Source organism: Chenopodium album, chromosome 20, assembly GCF_948465745.1.
Source record: "Chenopodium album chromosome 20, dcCheAlbu1.1, whole genome shotgun sequence".
Classification (NCBI taxonomy): Eukaryota; Viridiplantae; Streptophyta; class Magnoliopsida; order Caryophyllales; family Amaranthaceae; genus Chenopodium; species Chenopodium album.
This window is the reverse complement of record NC_137853.1, coordinates 36,073,267-36,095,017: the sequence shown is the minus strand read 5'-3', so window position 1 is coordinate 36,095,017 and position 21,751 is coordinate 36,073,267. Positions and strand designations below refer to the sequence as shown.

General features: G+C 34.6%; 3 protein-coding genes across 3 annotated transcripts; 1 reads left to right on the top strand and 2 right to left on the bottom strand.

Moving 5' to 3' along the window:
* Window positions 1–7: 7 nt before the first annotated feature.
* On the bottom strand, window positions 8–2,177 carry LOC145597290 (protein NUCLEAR FUSION DEFECTIVE 4-like). The gene is made up of 2 exons (XM_081653425.1): window positions 1,613–2,177; window positions 8–1,475 (listed from the first exon to the last, which is right to left on the bottom strand). The coding sequence occupies exons 1-2, from the start codon at window positions 2,069–2,071 to the stop codon at window positions 345–347; spliced, it is 1,590 nt and encodes a 529-aa protein (XP_081509551.1). The 5' UTR covers window positions 2,072–2,177; the 3' UTR covers window positions 8–344.
* Window positions 2,178–3,013: 836 nt separating this feature from the next.
* Window positions 3,014–6,072, bottom strand: LOC145598777 (protein NUCLEAR FUSION DEFECTIVE 4-like). Its single transcript, XM_081655167.1, has 2 exons — window positions 5,570–6,072; window positions 3,014–4,319 (listed from the first exon to the last, which is right to left on the bottom strand). The coding sequence occupies exons 1-2, from the start codon at window positions 6,038–6,040 to the stop codon at window positions 3,183–3,185; spliced, it is 1,608 nt and encodes a 535-aa protein (XP_081511293.1). The 5' UTR covers window positions 6,041–6,072; the 3' UTR covers window positions 3,014–3,182.
* Window positions 6,073–13,784: 7,712 nt separating this feature from the next.
* Window positions 13,785–18,170, top strand: LOC145597860 (protein NUCLEAR FUSION DEFECTIVE 4-like). Its single transcript, XM_081654117.1, has 2 exons — window positions 13,785–14,363; window positions 16,317–18,170. The coding sequence occupies exons 1-2, from the start codon at window positions 13,899–13,901 to the stop codon at window positions 17,466–17,468; spliced, it is 1,617 nt and encodes a 538-aa protein (XP_081510243.1). The 5' UTR covers window positions 13,785–13,898; the 3' UTR covers window positions 17,469–18,170.
* The last annotated feature ends 3,581 nt before the right edge of the window (window positions 18,171–21,751 follow it).

Genomic DNA, 21,751 nt, shown 5'->3' with positions numbered 1-21,751 from the left:
AATCAAAATATCAAATATTAGATAATACTATTTAGAGTCACTGATTTTGTGACCTGCAAGCTGTACACTTAATATATATATTACTATATTAGCTATTGTGAAGCATACATAATTATATTTAATCGTACTTATAATTGACTATTTCTCAAGAAAACAATAAGCAATAATAATTTACAAAAATACGAAGTACTTATTAAGTACACGAGTACGTGTCCACACGAGTTTGAGGTGTACTTGAGAATTGTTCTTCATATTCATCTCTTTCTAAAAATGTCTGTGGCTAATGCACAATTTATGAAGTGGAGGAGTCAATTCTTGGCAATATCAATGGTGGTTGCCTTTAGTCATCTATTTAGAGAACGGTGTAGTTTTCTTAGCACAACAGACCTGTAAAACACCCTTGTTCGAAAGAACAACGTGAGAGCAACAAGAAATCCCAATAAGCTTACAAATGCCAATACAAAGAATGATACCATGAAACAATGAACACCAAGACAAGTATTTTGGTCTGCTGCTTCTTTGTCGTAAATACGCCCAATAACCCAAACAGATAGAACATAAGTTCCCAAAGGATTTGCTATACCAATAGCATTGTAAATGGTTCCTAGATGTAAAACACCGAAAATTTCTGAAGCTATAGTAGGCATCAAACTCCACAATGCACCATAACATATCCCCACCAAGATTGTTCCTATGTACAAATTTCCAACAAAACCAGAACTGATAATCAAATGTCCTGCAGTCATAGCTCCTAGCGCGATTGCCATGACTAATGGCCTAGCACATCCCCTTTGACGCAGTAGAATATCAGAGATATAACCTGCTCCTAAACGACCAAAGAAATTCCATATCGACAATAGGGAAACCAAAGTATTAGTCTTGGTTGTATCATATCCAAGTGATTCTCCTAACTGACTCATATTGTTTATGGTGGCAAGTCCCGATCCCATTCCACATAACGTCACAAGAAACAAAAGCCAGAAGTTGAAGCTTCCCATAGCTTCCAAGAGGTTCATGTTTTCATGACACAACTCGACAACTTCTTCACCCACAAGGCTCTTCTCAAGTTCATTTGAATCAGCATAATCACAGGGTGGTAATGCATCGTTTTTTACGAGCAGTGGGTGTGATTTCTCCTCATTGTTAGCTTCTGTGGCGACTTTTAGAGGCATAGAGAGAAAAGCAAGAAGGACTAGAAACGAGAGAAGGTGTGCCCATTGTGGGAGCACGAAAATGGCTTCCATTACAATGATGATCATTAGATATGTAGCTAGAAGTATAGAGACTATGGACATAGCTTTTAGCGGGTTCTTGTTCTGAACTGGATTGTTTGGGCATTGTCTCACAAAATATATGAGTGATAATGAGACTATACTTGGCAATAATGCAAGCATTAGTATGTATGTACTTGGATTGCCATTGAAGAATGCTTTATATATTTGGATTAAGATTGCTCCACTTAAACCTAGAAAACCCTGCTCATATAATATACGAAGCACAAATTAGTAATACATTGAATTATCTTCTTGAAAATTATGTAATGTGTACAAGTATATGATAATAGGAAATCATATTTATAGTTTATCAAAGCATATCTTAAAAAGTTATGTACCTTCATAAGCCCTATAACCGTACCGCTACATTCAGGGAAATTCTGAACAGACGTAACAACATTCCAAGTATTGAAGAATGTTAGAAAATGAGCAGCAACAAACATAAATAAACACATAAGAGGCACGGGTGGCCGAGGGATGACTCCAACCACAGCTAGCCAGATAAAGAAGTAGCCCAAGAACCCCTCAGCTGCCCCCAACACGTGTACCACCCATGGTACACTATACCTTGAGGACGCGGCAGTGTAGAGGAGGCCGGAGAGAACTCCGGAAGTAGAGCCGATGTCTTTGAAGACCGAGACGGTGTTGAGGGTGGACTGATCATAGGATTGGGAGGATTTTAGTACAGGGGAATATATGCTAAATGTGTATATACCACCTAGTAATGCTTCTATCCATATGCTTGAAGCTAATGCTATCCATCTACTATTGTACCTACTAATTACAGAGCTTTCCATTAATTAATTTCTACTTAGATTATTATGTTTAGGACTTTAGGATATGATATGGACGAAAATGGAAAAGACTTTTTTTGGTAAAGTATGCTGCATGGAATATAATCAATATATATGGACGTTGTACAATGTTGAGAAACTTTATGTTATTGTGGTTTGTGGATGTAAATTAATTTGATTATAAATCTTATGCATGGCCTACGTAAAGCATTAAATTATTTAGTTGGAAGGGTAATATAATTTCCCTTTTGCTTAAGTCATTTTCTATGAGTGGAGAAATTGATCGAATAGATCATAGAGAATAAATTCCCTTCTTTTTAGGTCACTTAAATAATGAAATTAGTAAATTAATCTAAATTATAAATTGAGTCCACATAATAACTAAAGATTAATAAGATTTTTTTTTTTTTTTTTTTTTTTTGACAAGAAATATTTTGATCAAAAAAGTAGGCCAGGGTGAGTTTTATGTTTTGAGTAACGGATATAAAATGACTACTCTGATGAATTTTAACGAGTTATTTCAATTGTAAAGTAATCTTGAGACGAGATCTCACTCGGAGTTGGTAATTTGAGATGCAATCTCAAATAGTTTTCGAGGTCAAATCATATCTATTTATGGAAGGGCACTGCACGTCGTTCATGCGTGATTTGTTACATAAACAAAAGGCATCATCTGGTGAAAACAATAACTAGCCAGTAATGCAAGAATTTAAATCCATTACAGTGATGTGGATGGTGATGCTGCATTTGTTGGATTATGTGGATGGTTATAGGGCACTTATTTCTGAATTAGAAACTACCCACAGATAGAACAAGGACATGACAATCAAACCAAAACAAATATTGATAAACTAGAACAATACTAGCACACCAAGGATTGTAATAAGGAAAAAATTATTTACAAAGATAATAATGAAATATCAAAATCTAACCTTTTTGTTCAAATAATTTACACATAAATAAGCAAAGAAGTACATACTTTCAATAAATCGGACAAACAAGTTCATAGTGTACTTTAATATACCCTATATGTATTAGACTCGATCCAAATCTGTTTTTTAAAAATGTTTGCCAATGCGCTACCTTATGACTTATGACTCGAACCATCAATCCTTTATCGTCTTAGAGAGTAACGAAGTCTTCTTAGCACAACCGACGTATAAAACACCCTTGTTCGAAGGAACAATGTAAGAGCAACAATAAAGCCCAAGAAGCTAACAAATGCCAATACAAAGAAGGATACCATGAAGCAATGAACACCAAGGCAAGAATTATGTTCCCCTGCTTCTTCGTCGTAGATATGACCAATCACCCAAACAGAGAGAACATAAGTTCCCAAAGGATTTGCTATAGCAATGGCATTGTATATAGTTCCCATATGCAAAACACCGAAGATTTCCGAAGTTATAGTAGGCATTAAACTCCACAATGCACCGTAACATATTCCCACCAAGATTGTACCTATGTACAAATTTCCAAAAAATCCTGAACCAATGATCACATGTCCTACAGTCATTGCTCCTAGCGCGACCACCATGACTAATGGCCTAGCCCATCCCCTTCGACGTAGTAGGATATCAGATATGTAACCTGCTCCAAATCGACCAAAGAAGTTCCATATTGACCATAGTGAAACCAATGTATTAATCTTGCTTGTGTTATATCCAAGTGATTGGCCTAATTGGCTCATATTGTTTATAGTGGCAAGCCCCGAACCCATTCCACATAATATAGCAAAAAACAATAGCCAAAAATTGATGCTTCCCATAGCTTCCAAGATATTCATGTTTTCTTGACACAAGTCACACAACTCGACGTCTTCTTCACCCACTAGGCTCTTCTCTGGCTCATTTGAATCACTTGAGTCATAGAGTAATGGTTCTGTTTTTAGGACAAGTGGTTGAGATTTCTCCTTCTTGTTTGCCTCAGTCGCGATTTTTAGAGGTAAAGAGAGGAATAGTATAAGGACTAGAAAGTTTAGAAGGCGCGCCCAATGGGGAAACACTAGAATGTCTTCCAAGATGAGGATGATCATAAGGTATGCAGCAAGAAGCATTGAGACTAAGGACATAGAATTTAGGTGGTTTTTGTCTTCTGATGTTTTATTTGGACATAATTTCACCAAATATATTAGAGATAATGAGACTATACTTGGTAGCAATGCAAGCATTAGTATGTATGTGCTTGGATTTCCCTTGAAAAATGCTTTGTATACTTGGATTAAGATTGCTCCACTTAGTCCTAGGAAACCCTGTCCAAAAACTGGAATTAGAGGAGCACTTAATTGGCATAATTTTGTATTGAGATTGTAAAACGACTAATCTAACACTCATAATTTTCGTATCAAATGTTATCTCGTGTCCATGGTTATATTAATATCTTATAGTGTTTTTAAAATTATGACGAAAAAAACAAAAATTAAGCAAAAAGTAATAGTATCATAATTAAAAACATAAAAGAAAAGTATTTTTAATTGCGGAATTAGAAACATAAAATTAACATTTTCTTATTTTGAATATTAGACATGCATGTGGTCTCATCTTTTCAAAAAAGTACATATATAGCTAATTATTGCCTTTCCATTAGATTGTGTCAAGAAATTATTATTATTATTATTATTATTATTATTATTATTATTTTATTTTATTTATTTATTTATTTTTTTTTTTTTTTTGAGATTGGGTATGTTAAAACTTTAAATACATATCCAAAGAAGTATGAGTATTGAAGTTGATTCTTTCAAAAAAAAAAAGTATTGAAGTTGATCAGTTCATAATTTCGTTTAAGGTTGTATTACATTTGAGCTTTTGGATTAATCGAAACACTATTTGTTTACTAGGCCCTATATATATGACCGTTCAACTATCTTATATTCTTATACGTAAGATTACGGTCCCCCCCCCCCCCCCCCCCCAAAAAAAAAAAAAAAGAAAAAAGGCCCAATCATACATACTAAATAAACATATGATTGGCGTTTGATAATTTCCTCCAAACAGAACCTTTTACTTTTGTTCAATTGTTTTCTCTTTATTGTGAAAATGTGAAGGGAATAAATTAAACGTTACCTTTTACAAAAGCATATATATTTTTTTTGAAACATTTTACAAAAGCATATTTTGTTTAGTATTTGACATTATTTCTCCAAAAGCACCTTTTTTTTATATTCTCTCAAGCTTTAACTTGAAATTTACGTCAATAATATTCTAAGACAATTCTTATACAAAATCACCTAATGAAATTACACAGCGTGTGTAGTGTGTCAATTAAATAACGTATTGAGAGTAGCAGTATTGAGAGTAGCATTCATGATTCGAATTATAATTTTACCATATTGAAGTCTTTATTATAGTAAGGTATCCATGCCACTAATCCTAAGAATTAACGTTGTATAGACTAATCATTGAAATAAAAAAACAGTTATTATGAAAACTACTTTTGCCGAACATACCCTATATTTATAAAAACAACCCTTATCAGCCCGCGTAAATGAAAAAGACATACCTTCATAAGACCTACTACGGTTCCGCTACAATCAGGGAAATTCTGGACAGACGTAACAACATTCCAAGTATTGAAGAATGTTTGAGAATGAGCAGCAAGGAACATGAACACACACATCAAAGCCACAGGTGGGCGTGGGATAACTCCAACAACAGCTAACCACATAAGAAAGTAACCCAAGAACCCCTCGACCGCCCCCACCACGTGCACCACCCAGGGCACACCATAACCGCGGTTGTGCCCTGAGGTAGCCGTGGTATACAAAAGACCGGCTATGACCCCGGCGTTTGCACCTATATCTTTGAACACCGAGACGGTGTCGAGGGTGGATTGATCATAGGATTGTGAGGATTTAAGTATAGGAGAATATATGCTAAAAGTGTACGTACCACCTAGTATTGCTTGTATCCATATGCTTGCAGCCGTTGCTATCCATCTACTACTGCTTCTACTAATTATGGAGTTTTCCATTGTACTTTGATAAATTTTGATTTTAGTTATGATTTGAGAGAATTGGTAGGAGCTTATATTATAGTGTCGTATGCTATGAGAATTGCAATAAGGACAACAAATAAACATATAAGCTATGATATGATCGATATGAAATCTGTGCATGGCCTACATGTGAACATTATTAATTTATTATTATTATGGAGGGAGGTGTAAAAGAACTTCCCTTCTCTATCTTAGATAATTTTCTATGAGATAATTTATATGGACCATATATATCTACCCTTGTGGTGTCAAGTCTTATTGTTCTTTTCTACGTTAAAAGTTACATGATCTTAGTTCTTAAGGAGTGTGACAGCAAAAGTAAAGCAAGGGATCTCTTGGTGTAGAAGTTATAAGTTCATGTGAAATCTTCAAATTTACACACCTCGTCGGTCTATTTAATTACAGCTACTATCAATCTTTTAGGTGTGATATTGATTAACAGAATATGAGAATTTCATAAGATCAAGTTTCCCGCTTCAAAATTGATTTTGACACCACTTACTATCTATGAGAGCAGACTAATCTTTCAACCACTTGCTCCTTAGGGAATAGTTAATATAATTCTCGAAAAATACGTTATGTATCCCCTCCATCTATCTCTTAAAGATTGTCCACACACTCCAATATTCACAATATCAAAAGGGGTACATGTTAAACTTAAAGGAACACCCCAAAATAATATACTCTGTACTCTTTACAAGACAACCATCAGGACATCAGAATATGGAGAGATTAGTAGCTTAGGGATTAGAGGTGCCAAAAATTGATTCAAAATCGACTCAAAAATAATCAAATTGTGATTTTGACTCATTTGTACACAATAATTTACCACGACTCAAATAGATTCAACCCAACCCAACCTCATCAACCTGACTCAATTCAAACAGCCGAATTGACATGTCTATTAGAGAAGTACTACCCTATTGCAAGAGGCAAATGGACTTTGGAAAGGCCGTTAAAGTTGTTCAACTCACCCCTCTACACCTTCACCTTATCTAAAAACAAGACAAAGTGGTCACTTCTCACTTGTCAAAATACCGCCAAACAAACGCGTATAAGAGATTGAAACATGCAATTTTAGAGGTCGATCCATCAAGAAGGATAAGCACGTAAGGCGTGATTGTAGCAATAAAAACACACACAAACATAGGCGTCAACTGGTGAAAATTACAACTGGTGTATGTACAAGAAGTTTTTGCTTTGCTTTTGAGCTACACAATTTCATACTCAAATAATGTTTGAATTTATTTTACAACTACTAATGCTTATATTGGTTCAAATTTGGCCATGTGTACTTTCATATAGCCTTTCAAGTTTCAACTCACCATTTTCTATTATGGGACAAATGTAGTACAAAATATCACCTATGCATTTTTTCCTTTGCTAAGGTTATTGTACTAAAATATCTAAACAATTGATTGGTACACTATTTTTCAATCTTCTATTGGTTTTTGGTGTTCGACCAATACAAATTAAACAATACATGTACTTCCTTTGGAATAAATATTACACAATTTACCAAAATGTCCTCTATGATGTTAGATCATTCCCAAATTATAGGATTTATTTTGGAAAATCACAACCTATTAAGGGGTCGTTTGTTTCACCCGAGGTAAACAGAATAAACAAAGAGAATGGAAAAAAATGGAATGAAAACACCTCATATTTTTCTATGTTGTTTGTTTTTAAAACAAAAGGAATCAATCCCATAACTCCCACTACCACACTACCACCACACAACATTCACTTTCCACCTTTTCCAGCCACAATCCGTCCACCAAACCACCCACCGTGCCTCCCTCGCCCTTCGCCACCCTTTACCAACCCTCCCCCTCTCCTCATCACCGGCCCACGCAGCTCTCCCCTCCCTCGAAAATCAGCACTGAAAACCCTATAAACATCCCTCACTCCCCGTATAACCCGTCGGACGACCCTCCCCAACCCTCGAAAACCCTAGTCGCTAGGGTTTCGAGGGTAGGGGAGGGTCGGACGGCGGGTTTACAGTGAGGGAGAAGGGTTTTTTTGGGTTTTTACGAGGATGGGGATAGGGTTTCGGGAGGGAGGTTGGCTGGCGAGGGGAAGGGCGTTGCGACGAGGGGTGGGGGAGAGGAGGCGAGTGGTGACGTGGATGACCGTGGTGCGAATTTCCGGTGATTTGGGTAGGTAAGAGGGTGGTGGTGTGGTGGTGTAGGGGTGGCTAGGGAAAGGGAATGGAAAAGTCTAGGGGGGTGGGGAATGAAGTTGGAAGGATTTGGAGTAATGGGGAGGGTAGAGGGAATGATAGAAAGTGACAAACAAACAACAACAAAGGGAATTGGATTTGTCCATTCCCTTTTCCTTTGATTATTACCCCCAACCAAACGACCCCTAATTCTTTTGTGTTTAGTGTTTAAGTTCATATTGACTACCCTAGACCTATTTACAAGTCAAACACTTAAAAATGAAGGGAAAGGATAAAGAATGTTCTCCGTATAATACCAGTGTACCACAGCTAGAAGGATTCAACCTTATGACTTCAAAGTTACAAGGGAAAATCCTCACCAACTACACCAAACCTCTTTTCTACTTGTACTTTTTTTTTTGGAAGGAATTTTTTTACTAATAATTAACAAAATAGACTGTACTATTTTGTGGATTCTTACTTAATTTATATTATTGTGTTTATTTATAATATCAACTTTTGTACAGTGATTTTGATTAACATGTAATCAAGAAAGTTTATTTATCCTTAGAAACTAGAGGTATTATATTTTCACACTCTTTGTTTCTCTTGTGCATGATTTCATCCAAAGAAATCGATCTAAAAGAGTTTAGTTAAAGTCAAAATCATGATTATCTTCCTCATTTTGCATTTTTACATACATTTTCTAATGGTTACAACATAAGACTCGCAGAGCGTCTCTCCTCAAGCTTTCAATGCTTAGGCTTAAAACCTACTACCTCCATCATTTTTAAATATACTATTATTTTTCCCATTAATTAATATCTTTAACCATGCTACAAAACTATAGTTTGACAATACATATTGAGATTAGCTCAACAATAATTAAGATAATATTAACATTTATTTCTATACGTATAAAGGTATTATCTAAACGTGTAAAGAGTGATACTCAAATTTAATCGTGAGACTCTAATCTCCTTCAAGTAGTCTTACAAAAATTCCATGTTCTGCAATGAGAACTTCAAAATACAACACGATTCTAGTCTCCTTCAAGTAGTCTACAAAAACAAAATAGTTCTCCCTCCGTCCTATGATAAGTGTTACGGTCAAATTGACTTGTCAACGCACAAGTTGACCTTATATAAAAATAATTAAGTTTTAGTAAAAAAGTTATTTAAAAAATTGATATTATGAAACATTGTACTCATCCGTTTCACAATGATGTTCTTATTTGAAAATTTTTTACTTTAAAAATGAGAGGGAATATTCTAAATTTCTCTCAATTTATAAGAACAACATATATAGTTAAATTGTTTGGGGTCTAGTTTGATTCGTCTTGTTGGTAAGTACATGATTCATATCTAACTTTTATAATTTTTGCTAGTTTGAGATTAAAGATATTTGCGATCAAATAAAAATTTAATTTGCATTGATTTACATAGATAGAAACATTATTATGAAAAGGATGGAGTATTAATACTTGACCTATTTAATTAACAACTTCATGACAAAATTTGTTTTCAATACATTACTATAAAACTTTGGTCAAAATAAGATATACTACGTAAGTAGTGAAAATGTTATATATGTCAATAATTTTGAATGAAGAAAGTAAAATTAAATGCAAATAAACTAGTTTAGTTGGTAAAATCTTTATACGTACATACGCGATCGGTACCTTGGTAGTCAAGGTTTTGAATGGAATTTAGCCAACATCACTTCCTAAATGGTTCTCTAAACATGAAAAAAAAAACCTTTATGTCATACTTACTGGTCTCTCAAAAATCATCATTAATATAAACACAATAGCATAAGCAAACATCTAATGATTCTTAAGTTGAAAGCTAAACTTCAACAAAATAAATTAGAGATGGACGTACCTTCATAAGCCCAACAGCGGTCCCACTATAATCAGGAAAATTCTGGACCGACGTAACAACATTCCAAGTATTAAAGAAAGTTTGTGAATGTGCTGCAAAAAACATGAACACACACATAATAGGCACGGGTGGCCGAGGGATCACCCCAACAACAGCTAACCACATGAAGAAATAACCCAAGAACCCCTCGGCCGCCCCCACCGTATGTACCACCCAGGGCACACCCGCATTGCGGTTATGCCCTGGGGACACGGCGGAGTATAGAAGGCCGGATAGAACCCCGGCATTTGAGCCAATGTCTTTGAAGACCGACACGGTGTTTAGGGTGAATTGATCATAGGATTGAGATGATTTTAGGATAGGTGAATATATGCTATATGTGTACGTCCCACCAATTATTGCTTGTATCCATATGCTAGCTGCTGTTGCTGCCCATCTACTGCTACTACTCTTATTACTAATCATAGAATTTTCCATGGCATGTACAAGTTATAGGCAGGAAATTTGGAGAGGATTAAATAGAGATTTATATATGTTACATTAAAATGTGTATAATTATGGATGTCGTATAAATTGTGGTATGTTTATGGTACTGTTTATGAAATTGATTGGTTGAATAATTAATTAAGTGGAGTATTATAATTGTTAAGTGGAGTAAAAGATCGAATTTCTCTTATGTTTAGTCATTATCTATCAAGAAGACAAAGGAACCTGATATAATTGACTATATCATGACTTATAAGTTTTATAATTAGTTGATCAAATATTTTTCTGCCTTAATTGCTGGGAGAATTTTTGTGTTAATCTCAATATAACTTCTTGATTTTGGGTTAAATATAGAAGGTTTTTCGTAGGGCAAATGTGTTTATGTAAGTCAATTAGTGGTGCATGCAACCTAGCTATTTGCAATGTAAATTGTACTCTTAAAATATATGAATGATTTTTAGCTAAGGTTCTTCAATATAGTTGGTTAAGAGTTGGTGTCACTAAAGACTTAAGGAGTACATACAAATACAATAGTAATTACTAATTATTGTATGTGACACTTTGTCTTGCATTATTCACTAGAATTTGGCAATCCTGCCTCTAGGCCATCGACATTTAATATGTAGATGTGGTAGGACTATGGGAAGAAGATTTTCTTTTAACGAAAGTGATGGATATTGGACTTACGATAAGCATATTTGATGGGATAAAAAAAAATTAAATGGGATGGGTCACTATAAAGTCTTATCAGTTAATTAAACACGATGTTAGACTCCTATGCACTTAGTCAATTGTTAATATCAACCAAAATAATCAATCGAGTACAATGAAATAACCATTTTAGCTATTAGGCTCGTCAAGTAACAATTTTTTACCTAGGGCATAAATGCAACCAAAAGGCAACATGCATGATCTGAATCATCTGATGATATCCTTCAATTCTGAATTTCTCATTGAAAGACCTTTCGTTATTACTATTGTTATAAGACTTACTTCGTATAACCTAATTTTACAAAAACATTTCAATCAATAGCTGTGTCAATTTTAACAAGTCCCTTCCGCCTCATCAATCAACACTTGATTAATTACTAATTAGACAAATATTTCTAAACATTTTAAAATAGTACTTCGTACGTGTAAAACAGACTATCGACTACTCCATACTCGATTCATATGGTGTTCCAAAAGACAAAAATAATGCAAGGTATGTAGTAGTAACGTCCGAGACCAGCAGAGTGAAAATGGAAACAAGACAAAACTCAGTAATCTTAATCTTACATCAGTAATTCAGTATCACTATATCAGGAAACATGGAATGGATCATCTAACTAACGTTAATTCGTAATTGAAATGATGTTTTTATGCCATTTTTTCATCAATAAATGGCACGTAATGCATTACTAATGCATGATTTGTGTCAACAAGCAAAGACCTTTACTGGTGAAAAAGAAAAAAAAAACATACGTAATTGTGGCGTACAAGAATCCTGGGAAACGCAATTCAACTACGTCAAAGTACAACAATTATATTATTTTTAGTTGATTTGCTTGGCTTTTAAGCTACAATCTAATTATACAGAACATATAATCAGCTAATTAAATATGTTTCATTATGATGATCGATGATGCTACGCTCTACGTACCTTCAACTCACGTACGAGTACAGCCTTAAACTAATTAAGAAACAATTTACTGTATTTTGTGATTTTAATTTATTTATACATAACTAAAATTATACTTCATAGGTAATATAGTTGTATTCGTTTATTGTGCGTTACTCAAATATCAAATTGTCATTATAAATTTAAACTTCGAACTATGTTATGTAATTATATAATTATGAATTATCATACAGTGTAATAGTGTATGTGTTTAGAACACTGTACAAAATTAGATTGGTAGAATAGAAAAGAAAAAAAGCTTCATTTTTTTTTTTCATTTTTTATTTATATATTTATTTTTTTTAAAGAGCCTGTTAGGTTAATATTATGCTAATTTCGACTATATGGTACTCGTGTATTTTTGTGTAGTCATGTAGACGAGCCAATATTTGTAACTTTGTAAGATTTAATGAGTTATTAATTTGAATTAATTTTAAGATGGTGATTATGGTTAAGCCAAATGTATGAAATAGCTTTGGGTTGCTTTTAGAAAGTCAAATTAAAGGAACTTTTTTTTTTTTTTTGGTGTTTAGAGAGAGCAACAAGGCGGGTGAGAATCGATCCTAAGGTCTCTTAGAATCGGGTGGAAAGCTCTAATCACTTGAACTATTCCTCATTCTCAAAGGATTGTTGGTTTGTTATTCATTATTAGGCTTCGAAATAATAAGGTCCATGTTTTGCTCTTGGTTATTTTATTTTTGTGACTTTTCTTAGAGAACAATTTTTCATAGTGTTCAAAATAATTAGTCATACAATATTTTTTTTTTTTTGTTTGGTGTTCTACTCGGTTCACTCTTTGGGCTAATTCGAATTCGGGGTTCAAATCTGGGTGGTTAGGTTCCAGTCCCCTCCCAATTATTTTTGCGAGGGATAGAATACATGTCCTCCCTACCAAATGTAGTCTCAATCAACATTCAACACAACACCAACAATCAATTAGTTAGTCCTACAATAACATAACAGGGGTTTTTTAACTCCTTATTCTAAGAGGTGATAATGAGCGTGCAGAAAAGCAAAACCAGCTCATTTACAGTGTGTTTGGATAAAGAAAGAGGAAGGAAAAGAAGGGGAGGGAGGAGAAGAGAAGGAGAGGGAAAGGGAGGGGAGGGAAGAATGGTGAGTTTTCCTTCCAAATCTCTCCATTATTGGAGGGATTAATTTCCTACAATGTAACCCTTCATTTCTCTCCGCTCTAATTCCCTTTTTTCCTCATTTGTTATCCAAATGAAAGATACTCTATCTCTCCATTTTCATTTCCTTATTCGTTAATATACTTGCCCAAAACTCGCAATATTAGACCGGGCTTGTGGGGCTGGCCCAACAATTGAGTTCAGGTTCATGGCACCCAAGATTGCCAAGATCTTGCCTATCTTATCTTGAGTGATACCCAAGATAGGCTATATCTTATTAGATCCATTATCCATATGGATATATCACTCAAGATGGACAAGATCTTAAAGAATTACCATTACCAATATGGATCACAATCCAATGTGTTAATTATCTATATGTCCAACTAACAATCATTTATCCATCCACCTAATAATCAATTAACTACAATTATTCCTCTCCCAAAAAAAAAAAAAAAAAAATCAATCATCAATTCATCATCATTCATAATCATAAGAATCAAAATCAATTTCAATGGCAACCACCTTGATGAACAATAGATGGACATCAACCTCATCAAGCATATGGATACAAGCAACAACAGGTGGGTCCTACGCATTTAGCATATACTCACCCGCCCTCAAATCCTCCCAATCCTACGACCAATCAACTCTCGACACCATCTCCGTTTTCAAAGACATCGGCGCCAACGCCGGCGTTCTCTCCGGCTTACTCTACGCCGCCGTCTTATCCCGCCGTCGACGGTGCTGTTTCGGTGGGCCATGGGTGGTCCACGCTGTCGGGGCGGTGCAGTGTTTTGTTGGGTATTTGTTTATGTGGTTAGCCGTTGTTGGGTTCATTGCGCCGCCTCCTGTCGCGGTTATGTGTGGGTTCATGTTTTTGGCTGCTCATGCTCAGACTTTTTTCAATACGGCTAATGTTGTTACTGGTGTTGAGAATTTTCATGATTATAAAGGGACTATTGTTGGTATCATGAAGGTGAACTACTTTCTTACTTCTCATTTTACACTTGCCGGGTTTTAAGTAGTCGTTGCTTTTAGTTGAGTTGATCACTTTAATTATTAATATGCGAGAGTATATTATAAAGTGTTAGGTATTTGAAAAGTATTTATCGTGACAATTTAGTTAGAGTGGATTATATGAATAGTACAAAGGTCAAAATGTAAAATGGAGGTGGTTTGTGTTGAGTCTAGGTAGTGCTATTGATACTTAAACAAATTATTAATGTATTTGGCATTTACGAGTTTGGAGTTAAATTGGCTGTTTGGCAAATTGTTGAAGAAGTGGCAACTATAACTTCAGATATGTTTGAATCAATTGTTTAAAACTTGAGTGTCTAATTAAGGCCTTGGAGTGTTATTTACTTATTTTATAAAGTTTACATTTTTTATTGGTAAACAAGTTGATTGATATTGCTTTGAACTTTTGTGTGGCTTATGGATGTAGTATTTTTAATATGGAAGGTAGGAAGTAGTTGATATTGTTTAATTTTGGCTTGATTTGTATTTGATAGGAATTTTCATGTATTAATTGATGGTTGAATATCATGTTAATTAGTTGTGTTTTTCTCGAGGGGTGGGGTTTGTTGTTAAGTGTAAGGCCAATGTAGGTTCTCTAATTTGCTTTGAATGGGTTTTGAAAGTTTGTTGAGTTTGGACATGTTTAGTTGAGCTAAGTTCTAAACAATGCTATGAAACTCCCTTGATTTTATTAGGATTTTCTTCAAGGTTATAAGCACAAGTGCACAACTGTAAGGAATTATTGGTTGTTGCATTGACATCCAAAGTTGGCAAGAACTATTACATTGTTATCTCAAAATGTCAAAGTAATTTGCATTGATACGTTACCGTGTGTAAGAGGGATTTAAATGGGACAAAAAAGGAGTGAGAGCGAGGTGCCTAATTTCCCTTGTTTGGACATGGAATGGGAGGGTACGATGGGAAGAAAAGAGAATAAGAGGGATCCATTACTAACGAACAAATGACACTTTGTGGAGGGTGTGGATGTACATGGGTAGCCCAAGCTTTTGGGAGTAAAAATCTAAGGCTTGGACATGTTGTTTTGACTTAGTTGGTCTTTAATCGAAAATTTCATTCTCTTAATTAGTTAATTTAGAGGTAGGTCATGAATCTCATGACTGCAAAAGTGCAAATGTATGTTGCATATATATGGAAGATTGGAAGCCGTGTGAACCTCAGCATTGTGTTGTAGGGGCTTATGCTCTATACTTTCTTTGCTTTGGCTAATTGTAGGTTTTAGAGGCATGTTGGGACTTATCAATTATGGAATCCTGTGATGATTGAAAAATAAAAATAGGAATGAATATGTCAAATTGTCAATCATGCAATATGCATCAAAGAAATATGTCGCTCCACTATGCTGAGAATCTATTAGGTGATTTAGCCGGTTAGCCCTGAAGAACCGAAAATGGCCTACAGTTCTAACTTACGTTGGAAGACTAGATGCTTTGTGTGTGCGTGCGCGTGTGTCCATGAGATATGCATATCCAATGCAAGCATCCTTTTGTGTACCATTTCATTCCTAGGAAATTCTGTCCAGCATATTTGTGGACCATGTTACCAATGCAAGCATTCGTCATTTTTTATAAACATTTCATTCTTTGGATTTTCTGTCCAGCATAATTATGTGGATCATAACATCCTTTCTGGCATCTGTGGAACTGAGCATGCCTCATGAAGCTATATTACTCAGTTCGAGACTGTTAGTTTCTATACTGTGTTTTTATACTGTTAGTTTCTCAATCTGTTTGTCAATATCTTGGCATATCTGTGGACAACTTAGTACCTCTCTGAAGATCAAAATGGATTATTTGTATATGACTTAAAGCTGTGAAAAGCATGTATCTGATGTTGAAGAAGCTGTAAATGTAATGTGACTGACATTCTGCCCTTTCTTGATTCTTATTGTCAGGGTTTTCTTGGACTGAGTGGAGCAATTCTAATACAAGTTTATCAAACATTTTTCAAAGGAAGTCCAAGCACATTCATCCTACTACTTGCATTCTTGCCGACTTTAGTCTCTCTCTCACTAATGTTTTTGGTCAGAATTTGCCCGGGAAGCAAAGTTGATGACAAGAAGTACTTGAATGGTTATTCTGTAGTTGCCCTTGTTCTGGCTGCTTACCTGATGTTCATCATCATATTGGAGAACATTTTCGTGTTCCCAAAATGGGCACACATTGTTACTCTTGTCGGTCTCTTTATTTTGCTTTCTTCGCCTCTTAAAATTTCTTTTGAAGCTTTTGGCAAGGAAAATACTAATGCACTACCAGCAGAAAGGGACCCACTAGTCTATGGAATTGATCCAAATGAGCCCGAGAAATTTCTAGGCCAGAAATATGGAGGTTATGATGAATTACCTGGTACTTCCAATGAATCTCCTCCAGCTACAGAAAGCATGAATCTGTGGGGGGCAATGAAAAGCTTGAATTTCTGGTTATTATTCGTTGCTATGTCATGTGGAATGGGATCAGGGCTTGCCACAATAAATAACATGAGCCAAATAGGACAATCACTTGGTTATGATACAGTGAAGATCAATTCATTGGTTTCATTATGGTCTATATGGAATTTCCTTGGCCGTTTTGGAGGAGGATACGTATCTGATATCTTATTACGCGGAAAAGGATGGCCTAGGCCATTACTGATGGCAATCACTCTAGCAACTATGACTGCCGGACACATCACAATTGGTTCTGGTTTTAGTGGTAATTTGTACATAGGAACTGTCTTGGTTGGGATTTGTTATGGAGCCCAATGGAGTTTGATGCCCACGATTACTTCAGAGATATTTGGCATTCTGCATATGGGTACCATTTTTAATACCATTGCAATAGCAAGTCCTGTAGGAACTTATATTCTCTCCGTTTGGGTGATCGGACATATCTATGACAAAGAAGCAGGGGGAGGCCGCTCGTGCTATGGGGTTCACTGCTTCATGGAATCCTTCATTATATTGGCATTTGTTAGCTTTCTTGGGTTTCTTGTTGCTCTGACATTGTTCTTCCGAACAAGAGCATTTTATCAGTCTGTTGTGATAAAAAATTTACGCCGTTCTCTATAAAGCTAAACAGATTTTACAGTAATATGCTTTGGATCTAGTTCTCTTTTCCATCATGTTACAAGTTTTTACAAGGGCTTCTTCTTGTACCATCCGTCAATCAGGGTAAGGTAAGGTTGCCTTTTCCTTACCAGCTAATGCTTGATCCTTGAAACCTCATGAAGCGGTGCTGATAAGTGTAGCCTGCCTTTTGCTGTGGAATTTCTTAGGCAACAGTGCAGGGATGAAATGAAATTTTAGAGCATTGATAAAATGCATATGCTGAAAGCTTTACTACACTACTACCGTTGATTCTCTAACTTTCGATGACGTATCAGTCTATGGGCCTGGTGCAGTGGCACAGGTTGCACTGGTTAGGGGTCGGCCTTGTAAGTATGCTTTCGTTTTTGTATAGTTGTTCATGTGAAGCTTATTGCTTCATTCTGGCCTAAGGCGGAAACTCTTTTTGTGTTCAGACAGGGTTGAAAGATCCGCTCTCAAAAGATTAGGTGCTCTCTAGCATCGTCGTGCTAAGTACTGATATGTGAACATTTTAGTGGAAGCATTTGCTAATAAAAACAAAAGACAAATGAAAATTGTGGTATTATGGTCTACTTTACACTTAACATACACACTAACTTTACTTTGTTTTTGTAACTTTTGCTTGTTATTGGCTGATTTACCTGTAAATTTTTAATGTTTTTTACCTTTGATGTAACTATTGCGGACTTGCTGGGTTGCCGTACATACTGTTATAGGTCTTCTGGCCTTATAGCATCTTAGTAGACATTTTTGTTTCAAGTTTAGATTCTGGCATGAAAATGCATTGTTGAGCTGTGCAAACCCACACTTCTTGCTAGTAGGCTACTAGGGCTAGGGTTGTTAATAATCAGCTAAGTTATATTATATCCAAAACTAGAGATGACCATGGGCCGGGTAGAAGGCCGATAAAAATCAGCCCGGTAAATCGGGCCAAGGTTTCAAGCTGAATCCAATTGGTCTTGGATGCATCCTGATGCACCTAGAATAGATGCAACAAGGGAAGACCCAAAACGCGCGGCCCAATTAATAACCCAGACAACAAATCTGCGATCCGTCAAAATCAACACTACGCTTTACAAAATGAACACTTAGTAACAAAATATGAACATGAAAAAAAATGAACATTCAATAATAAAAAATGAACACGTAAAAAAATGAACATTTAATACTTATAATGCATATGTTTCATAATCATATTATTTTTTATTTCTTCAAATTTTTATGTTCATAATTAAATGCATTATATTCATATTAATATTTTATATGTTCATATATAATTTAAAATATTCATAATGTAAATATGCGTTGTTCATGAAATATTGATTAAATCTGTTTATGCATATGCGGTCTTTCTTAAATGTTTATGTTCATATTTTTTTTACGTATATGTTCACATTTTAAATGCTTATATTCACTTTAAGAAAACCAATGCTTACGTTCATATTTGAAATGTTTTGTTCACTTTTTGAAATGCATAAATTCATATTTTTTATGCCTATGTTCACTTTCTAAAAAGCTAATGTTCACATTTAAAAGAACCTATGCATATGTTCATAATGTAAATATTCATAGTAAATATTTGTTGTTCATGAAATATTCTCATTAAGCCTGTTTATGCATATGTTCATATTTTTTACCCACATGTTCACCTTTTAAATGATTTTGTTCACTTTAAGGAAAACAATGCTTACGTTCATATTTTAAATTGTTATGTTTACTTTCGGAAATGCATATGTTCATATTTTTATGCCTATGTTCACTTTATGAAAAGATAATGTTCACATTTAAGGGAACCTATGCATGTGTTCATATTTTGCATAATTATGTTCATCGATAAAAAAAATGCAAAAAAATCAGATGAAATTCATACACAAATAAAATTGATCGAAGCTAAAAAAAAAAAAATTCAATTCATATGAATTCAAAAGTTAGATAAACTTAATCAATCGAAATTAAGCACAAATTCACCACATAAGAAACTCAATTGAAAAATTGAATCGAAAAACTGAAACAAAAGAGGAAAAAAAAAACAGAGGAGAGATAAATTAAAGAAGGAAGGAGAAAAAACAGAGGAAAAGAAAAACAAAATGATATTTTTGATCGAAGATTTTGATGAGATTTAGGAAAGAACGTTGATTGAATTCAGAAGAACGTTGATTGAATTTTGATGAGAATTAGGAAAACTTGGCGCGAAAATTGTTGATCGAATTCAGAAGAACAGGGCTGTGTTTTGCTGCATTTCATTCAGTGAAACATGCGTTTTGGGTTGTTGCATCTAACTCTACATGCACAAGCATGCACCTAAGTATATGCGAGTTGAATCGTCCAAACCCATAAATTAAATGGGGCTAAAAAAATGCTTGTCCATGACCTGTCCAAAAATAAATAATTTTGGGCCAAATTTTTATGTCCACACATACTCCATAGCTCACCCAAAAATCAGTTCAGACCCATCTTGATCACCTCTAATCTTAACGAAAGGAATATTAGCATTCCTCGACGCAAGTAAAACGAGTCCACGATCACTCCGACGAGTTGCAAGTTGAATAACCTAACATGCTACTAATATAGCTAACACTAGCATATAGTAATACAAAAAATCAACAAGTAGACATATATATTAAGCCATAGATCCTAGGAAAGTTGGCAACCCTATTTCAATTCTAACAGTCCAAATAATTTCATACACACGATAATCTTGATTATTTATGAAATATTCCATGGTTTAATTCCTAAACTTCGAATATACTGTTTATGAGTCACTCACATTACACATTTTTAGTGCAGCCACTCTAATTTCTTACCAAATAATCCGTACTTCTTCAAAATAAACTAAAGTATTACTATAAATTAATACATTAAAATCTACTGATAGTGATATAATTAAACTTTTATTCTTATAATCAAACAACCCATGATGGATGATTATTGGAGGTAACTCTTTGTGATGTTGAAAGGTGGATGTTTAATTAATTATTAATAAACCATGCTTAGTGTAGAGATGAAGTTAGTTTAGCTTGGAACGTGTAAACATGAGTATAGCACGTGTCTAGCACCCGCCTAACACACTTTTTCATGACTATATTAATATAATGACTAAAAGGAAAATTATCCTCTTAAAATATTATTACAATTAGTTCACACAAATTTTTATGTGGTCAGTCCCATAGATCATTTATCGCATAATTGATGTTGTGATCACTTCATGATCGACTTCACGTATAAAATACTACTTTCTCCGTTTTTATTTAGTTGACGCGTTTACTTTAGGCACATATATTAAGGAGAGAAGAGATAGTGAGAGAGAATGAAATAGCAAGTGGGGTAGTTTGTAAATACAAGGTAAAAAATTTACGCTAAAAGGAAACGTGTCAACTAAAAAAAAAAACTTCCTAAAAAGGAATACGTGTCAACTAAAAAGAAACGGAGGTAGTATTAGGATTTAGGAGTTACAACGATGATCAAATTAGTTTACCCTAATAGATGGATGTAAGGCCGTGTAACTCACATGAAAAAAAATCAAAACAATATACTACCTCCGTTAATTATTATGTGCAACAAAGGAATATTTTATATCTCACAAATAATACCCATTGTTGCACATATTAATTAACAGAGGTAGTAAGAACATTTACATGGATAAATAAATGAAGTCATTGAAACTTTTTGTAAACATATTCAGAGTAGTATGTAACTTAATTATAATTTTTTTTGTTTGTTCGAATGTCTCACAAAGGCAATACACATTACAAATAGGGAAGGGGTTTTAAGTTTTAAAGCCTTAAGGGCATGTTCATATTTACTGACTGAGCTGAACTGAACTGATTGAAGCTGAACTGAACTGATTGAAGCTAAACTAATAAACTGAACTGATTGGAGCTAAACTAAACTAAATAGAGCTGAAATGAATATTTTATGTGAAAAAGAAATTGGGAGCTGAATTGAACTGAACTGAATTGATTGGAGCTGAACCGAACTGATGAACTGATTGAAGCTGAAGTAAACTGAACTGAAATTAAGCTGAAGTGAACATGCCCTAATTTTAATTTATGATTTTCAGTTTTAACCACTAAACTAAACTCTCATCGGTGTATAAACTAAAATAAATTGATTAAATTATTCTATATATTATAGTTGAATATATGTAGTGAATTCCACATCATTTAAAACTGTGTTTACGTAAGATGTGCTCATGTGCAATACTAAAAACTATAAATCGTAAGTTGTTGGATGCCTGCCTGAGAGATTTTATGATGAAAATTGCC

Excerpts from the sequence above, each read along its gene's own strand:
- LOC145597290 (XM_081653425.1), bottom strand. The coding sequence starts at position 2,071 with ATGGAAAGCTCTGTAATTAGTAGGTACAATAGTAGATGGATAGCATTA. Across the intron at positions 1,476-1,612 it reads CGGTTATAGGGCTTATGAAG|GGTTTTCTAGGTTTAAGTGG; the intron begins GTACATAACTTT and ends TTATATGAGCAG.
- LOC145597860 (XM_081654117.1), top strand. The coding sequence starts at position 13,899 with ATGGCAACCACCTTGATGAACAATAGATGGACATCAACCTCATCAAGC. Across the intron at positions 14,364-16,316 it reads CTATTGTTGGTATCATGAAG|GGTTTTCTTGGACTGAGTGG; the intron begins GTGAACTACTTT and ends TCTTATTGTCAG.
- LOC145598777 (XM_081655167.1), bottom strand. The coding sequence starts at position 6,040 with ATGGAAAACTCCATAATTAGTAGAAGCAGTAGTAGATGGATAGCAACG. Across the intron at positions 4,320-5,569 it reads CCGTAGTAGGTCTTATGAAG|GGTTTCCTAGGACTAAGTGG; the intron begins GTATGTCTTTTT and ends GTTTTTGGACAG.